This window comes from Malus sylvestris, chromosome 14 (genome assembly GCF_916048215.2).
Source record: "Malus sylvestris chromosome 14, drMalSylv7.2, whole genome shotgun sequence".
Classification (NCBI taxonomy): domain Eukaryota; kingdom Viridiplantae; phylum Streptophyta; class Magnoliopsida; order Rosales; family Rosaceae; genus Malus; species Malus sylvestris.
Genome location: NC_062273.1, coordinates 3121014 through 3127060, shown reverse-complemented (window position 1 = coordinate 3127060; position 6047 = coordinate 3121014). Strand labels below are relative to the sequence as shown.

The 6047-nt window shown below is 35.9% G+C and overlaps 1 protein-coding gene across 1 annotated transcript; it reads left to right on the top strand.

Moving 5' to 3' along the window:
• The first annotated feature begins 612 nt into the window (after positions 1-612).
• On the top strand, positions 613-3917 carry LOC126598372 (HVA22-like protein i). The gene is made up of 6 exons (XM_050264732.1): positions 613-832; positions 945-1021; positions 1135-1233; positions 2396-2452; positions 2537-2600; positions 2909-3917. Exons 2-6 carry the CDS (start codon positions 990-992, stop codon positions 3092-3094), a joined length of 438 nt encoding a protein of 145 aa, XP_050120689.1. The 5' UTR covers positions 613-832; positions 945-989; the 3' UTR covers positions 3095-3917.
• Positions 3918-6047: the final 2130 nt, after the last annotated feature.

Genomic DNA, 6047 nt, shown 5'->3' with positions numbered 1-6047 from the left:
AATGTGGGATGTTACAATCCACCCCCCTTAGGGGCCCGACGTCCTCGTCGGCACACCACGGTCAGGGTTAGGCTCTGATACCAATTGTCACATCCGGCCCAAAGCGGACAATATCGTGTTACGGTAGTGGAGCGGGCCCGGGAAGTGGTCCGCCCCGGGCCGGGATGTGACAATTTTTTTTAATACTTTTGTCATTATTTATTTCTTATTTTTACATAGTTTTTATCCATTTATTCAATCAAAATGTTTGAATTTTTTTATTGTAACCGTTTTTAATAGTATTATAATGAGGGATTTTAAATTTATAGGATTATAAATCTCATAAAATATTAAACAATTAATGTCAAAACTATAAAAATATAAATATTAATAGTAATATAATGAGGTGTACAAAGTTAAGGGATCTTGATCAAACTTTGAATACTATTAAGGTTTTAATCAAAGAATGTTAAGGATTAGGGACCACATCCAAAATATCCTATTAATTAAATTAATTAATTATTCTAAATCTGATCCTGTTGTGGATTAACAGCTTAACTCCCCAAAACTCCTTGTATATATATAGGAATCGATACATATACTGATATACAAATATAGCATTTCTAGAAATTTGGCAATTCTTCCCGTCTCGAACTCCCTGCGAATCTCTCTCTCTCTCTCTCTCTCTCCCTCCTCGAAACACATTTTCCTTCACAGAATCAGAGTAAATAAAACCCCATTTCTTCTCAAAGAATAATATTAATCCCTTCCTTCTTGCTGTTTAATTGGAACTCCTCACTTGGTGGGCATTTGTGGTTCTATTTCTTCCTTTTAACTTGTTCTCAACGAGAAGGTGAGTCGATCAACGCTGGCCCATCTTTCTGAAATCTCGACGTTCTATGCGTTTCGGGGTTCGAAGTAATGCAACTATGGGGTTGATTTAAAAGTTTGGTTTCGTGTTGCAGGGATATAATTTATGTGTGTTGGTGTTTGATGTGAAGGGATTGAAAATGTTGGGAAGATTGCTAACCAGAATTTTTATGTATGTTAATGTTTTTTCATTAACGTTAATCAAGTTTTGGATCTTGATCTTCGACTTTACTTTTGGTTTTGTTTTTCGGGTTGGTTTTGACTTGTTTTGTTGGGGGTGTGCAGAGTGTTTCTTGGGTATGCATACCCAGCATTTGAGTGCTACAAAACAGTGGAGAAGAACAGAGTTGAGATTCAAGAACTCCGGCTTTGGTGTCAATACTGGTACGTAATTAAAAACCCAGTTGTTTTAGTCATATGCCAATATGTAAGAGACTTACATGAAGCAAAGATGTCAATATGACGATATTTCAAACCAACCATATGACGTGGGAAAAAATTAAGAGAACTTTAAAGAAAAGCTCTCGATACCGTTCACTTTAACGAAAAATCACATTTTTACACTAAAAAGTCAATCCTAGTACTATTCACTTTACTTTTTATTTTGTCATTATCGTTAAAACTCAAAGTTTTCAAGTCATTTTCATTAGTTTTCCTAAAATTAAAGCACAAGGCAACACGTGATAGGTTTGAGACACTATTGTTTTGACATCTTCGATTTATGTTCTTTCCCTTTAGGGTTGGTCTGGTTGATGTTTGAAATTCATTTTGGTTCCCTTTTGGAAGAGTATTTTCATGTTTTGGTTGTCATCTCATATTGGTTAAGTTCAGATCCTTGGATAGCAATTCGACCAATAATTTGTTGATTTTTTATTTATTTTTTATCTAAAAATAGTCTATGAGATTAACATAACTCCTAATTTTGGTTTCCTAGTTTGTACACTACAATCAATCATTTTGATCATTCCATGAAAATTTTCCGTTAAATAAGGATAAAATGACAAAAATACCATCAATTTTGTCAAATTATTTTGACCCAGTGTTTACTAAATTGAGGGTATTTTTGTTATTGTATCCTCATTGAGGGTATTTTTGTCATTTTATCTTTATTTAACAAAGATTTTTCACAAAATGACCAAAATAATTGATGGTGGACAAATTCAAGGACTACTTCAATCAATTCCAAATCTCAGAGACCAAAGTGAGGAGTTATGCCAGTTTCAAAGATAATTTTGACTAAAATTCCTTAAAAAATATAGAAGAAAAAGTAAATGGAGAAAATATTGTAGATTCGATTTTAACGTAAAAATAAACTTTACCTTATCTGAATAATTATACGTATCTGAAGTTTACTTTTGATGAAATTAATGTTTTTATTTATTCGAGTTCCTTCTTTTTCTTTTGAGTCCCTATCATTGTAAACATATCATTAAAGCATTTTGGTGACTCATGTGGATGTATAGTTACATGTTGTGGGCATGTTTGATTGAGCTCTAAATTGGTAATGGCTAGTTAAATATGCAATAACGACATGTCGTTTTCACAGGATAATTGTGGCAATGCTCACAGTTCTTGAGAGGGTTGGAGATGTATTCATCTCATGGTACAAGTCACTCTCTTACTATAAACTCATTTTGCATACCACATTTTAAATTTAATTTGACATTTGCATTGTGAAAATTTGAAGGTCGCCCATGTATGATGAAGGGAAGGTGGCCCTTTTTATATACCTATGGTGTTCAAAGACCAAGGTAAGAAACACATAACACCCGGCTAGACTTATGTTAGCAAACTGTGAATTTGAAGACGATCGACTATACATTCTGTCAATATTTAAGCAATTGTTATATTCATAGTTTGACAACATAACATGACAATTTGAAATGTGCATACTTTGTGCTAGACTTATGCTAGCAGACTATAAGTCCGACCGACTACACGAACATTAAGATAACAATTAACCTGATTAGAGGTCCACATTCACAGTCTGACAATATAAAGACGGTTGCACGGATTTTCAATTTGACTCATTGGAATGGCGTTTGAAATGCGGTTGCAGGAAACTTTCTTTGTGTACAAGACCTTCCTGAGGCCATATGTAACAAAGTATGAGACAGACATAGACAGGAAGGTGCTGGAGATGAGAGCAAGAGCCTGGGATTTGACGGTACTCTACTGGCAGAACTTCGCCGAATATGGCCACGCTGTTTTTCTCCAGGCCCTTCGGTACATGACTGCTAACTAAGCCTGGCATTTTCAACCCAAACCGTTAACCTGATCCGATCCGACCCGTTAAAATTAGTATTCGGGTGGATGATAAATGGGTCGGATGGTTAACGGGTCAACCTGTTAATCACTTGTTAAATAACGGGTCAGTTTAGGTGAACCCGCGAAACCCGTTAACACCCGTTAGTAAGGACTTTTGTGTAATTTCAATGGTTTCCAAAACCCTCATGTTGCTAATTTTCCACCACCCAAAACATCGTTTCCAACTTTCCACCACCAAGAACAGCAAGACCAACTTATCTTCTCCCTCATCTCCCGCATCGAAGCCCTCGAAGCCTCCCTCCACCACTACTCCTCCTCCTCCCACCATTCCCACTCTTCGTACTCGCGGTCTCTCAGAGTGATTCAAACCCACTACTCCTCCTCCTCCTCCCACCATTCCCGCATCGAAGCCCGAGTGATTCAAACCCACTTCTTTGGTTTCTGACAGGCAGAGATGAAGGTGGTCGCTGCATACTTGTTGGTTGTGTTGGGCGGAAAGACCACCCCTACCGCGGAAGATCTCAAGGACATCCCTGGCTCCGGTAATTTTCCTTTTGCCTTACTGTGATTTTGTTGCTCCTTCTGTTTATAACCCTAATTATTAACCGCATCAAAGATTGTGACTTTTTGGTTTCGTAGTGCGATATCGCACCTTGATTTGTAAATCCCATGTCTGTATTTGTATTTTCTATGTGGGTTTAGGGTTTAGGGTTTCGGGATATGTTATCTTTCGGTGTTGAATTCTGACGATAATGATTGCCTTTTCTGCATTACTGTATGTACAACGGGATATGTACGAATTTGCTCGTCCTATGCTTTGTCTATTAAATCTTGTTAAGCTAAGGCACATAATTGATACTTTCTTGTGTTGTTATAAGCCCATAAAAAATAAAAAATAAAGTAACGGGTGAAACGGGTGATCCATTAAGACCTGTTAGCTTAACGGGTTGAGTTCGGGTGATCCGTTAGTTTAACGGGTCAGGTCGAACCAGACTCAAACCCAGTAAACCTGACCCGTTTATAGTTCTACATGGGGAGCTTTGTGTGGCTTACTTATTTATACTTCAAGCCATCATTTATAATTCATTTTTGCAAAAAATTAAACAAATATGAAACTATTAAGACATCCAATTATAGTGAAGAAAATCGACAAATTCGGTACTTCAAATGAAAACTAAATGTCCTTTACAATCCAATGGTCATATTGTGTCCAATTTTAGTGATTTTTTTAAGGATGATATTTGAGGAAAATTCTAAAAGTCATCGTTACAATACAATGTTGAGTCAATACTCATTTTACTCACCAAACTATGTGGCTCAGTAAATATAAAACGCGTACTTTTAAACACTCATTATTCTTGTAGCCAAACACCCTTAATCTTGTAACCAATCACCAATGTTCTTTCTCAACTCACCACCAACTGAAGAAAATTAAAACCAACAGAAAATTCATCAGACTAATCCATCTCCGTCATAAATTTGATCCTCACCATAGTTTATATCTTATACAAACACAATTTAATTCCTGTGCAAAACATAATAGGAAGTAACATCAATTGAGAGGAGAAGAATGATTAAAACTCTAAATAAAAAAAAATAAAAAAAATCTCAAATTATTGACAATGGACAAGTTGAGCAGCAGAATGAAGATGTTCTCGGTGGTGATTTGTCTCATTATTTGCTAAAGGATATCTAAACGGTCTTCATCCATCAAATTCAAATTTATTACTTTTCTCTTACAAGTAAAGAATACAATTATCAAGTGGATCTAAGCACGCATAATTAAATCATACATCTAATTGTATATAATTTATACGCCACTTAGTACTACGATCAGATGGTATTTATCTTCACTTGGAAGTGAGAGATCTTAGATTCGAATTTCGTGGAAGGCAAATTCAATACCAAATTAGGTTACCTACTGTGTGGCTAAGCTGAACTTTCTCTCTTCTTGGTGTAAAAATATATCGATGTACTCAACAAAAAAAATATATATAATTTTATACAAAAAAAAACTCTTATAATAAATAGAAAAATTGTTACTGATACTTCAAAAGATCATTATGCATATTTATCTATACGAATCTGATTCTTCCCCTTAACAGTATTTTCTCTAGTTTTTTTTTTTTTTGGAAACTATATTTTCTCTAGTTTTGCTTCAATAAAATATTGTACTCTCCGGGACAAACTGTTGGGGAAGATAGACAAAACCACCGTTTGGAACAATTAAAGTTAATTGTGAAGGGGCGTGGAGTAAGAGAACTGGGAAATGGGGTTTTGGGTGGGTAACAAGGGACTTTGCTGGGATATTCAAAGGAGCGGGAGGGGTGGGAAATGTTCTATGTCAATCTAGTTTGATGGCAGAAGCAGAAGCGATGAGGGTAACTATGTTGGCATGTGTGGAGATAGGCTTTGAGGTGGTTGAAATTGAAACTGATTCAAAGATCATGGTGGATATGTTAAATGGCATGTCACAAATCAAGGCCATCGTTGAAGGTTTGGTGTGGGACATTCAGCAGTTAAGGTAGCAGTTAAGGTCGGTTGAATTTCTATTTACTTCTCGTGCCTGTAATGGGGTTGCACATCAGGTGGCATCCTTTGTCACGCGTGTGGGGGGTGTTCATGTGTGGGATTTTTATGAATTAGAATGATTGTTTAATTCTCTAGCTTCTGATGTAAACATCTCAGTACGTATTTAATAATATTTACTCTTTGAAGAAAAAAAAATTATTGTACTCTCCAATTTACAATGAAAGACTAAATTCAATAATATATCTAATTATATACAATTAAGTACAAAAGCCAACCCCAATAATAAAGAGAGATTATATTACACACCTCAAATTACTTCTGACACGCCTCGATCCCGATATTCTTTGAATACCAGGATAGGCATGTGCTGGCCAACACCCGAGGGTGACAAAAGCCAT

Bases quoted from the DNA above. Each gene is read 5' to 3' on its own strand.
- LOC126598372 (XM_050264732.1), top strand. From the start codon at position 990: ATGTTGGGAAGATTGCTAACCAGAATTTTTAT. The intron at 2,453-2,536 runs GTACAAGTCACT...GAAAATTTGAAG, and splicing joins GGAGATGTATTCATCTCATG to GTCGCCCATGTATGATGAAG. The intron at 2,601-2,908 runs GTAAGAAACACA...ATGCGGTTGCAG, and splicing joins TATGGTGTTCAAAGACCAAG to GAAACTTTCTTTGTGTACAA.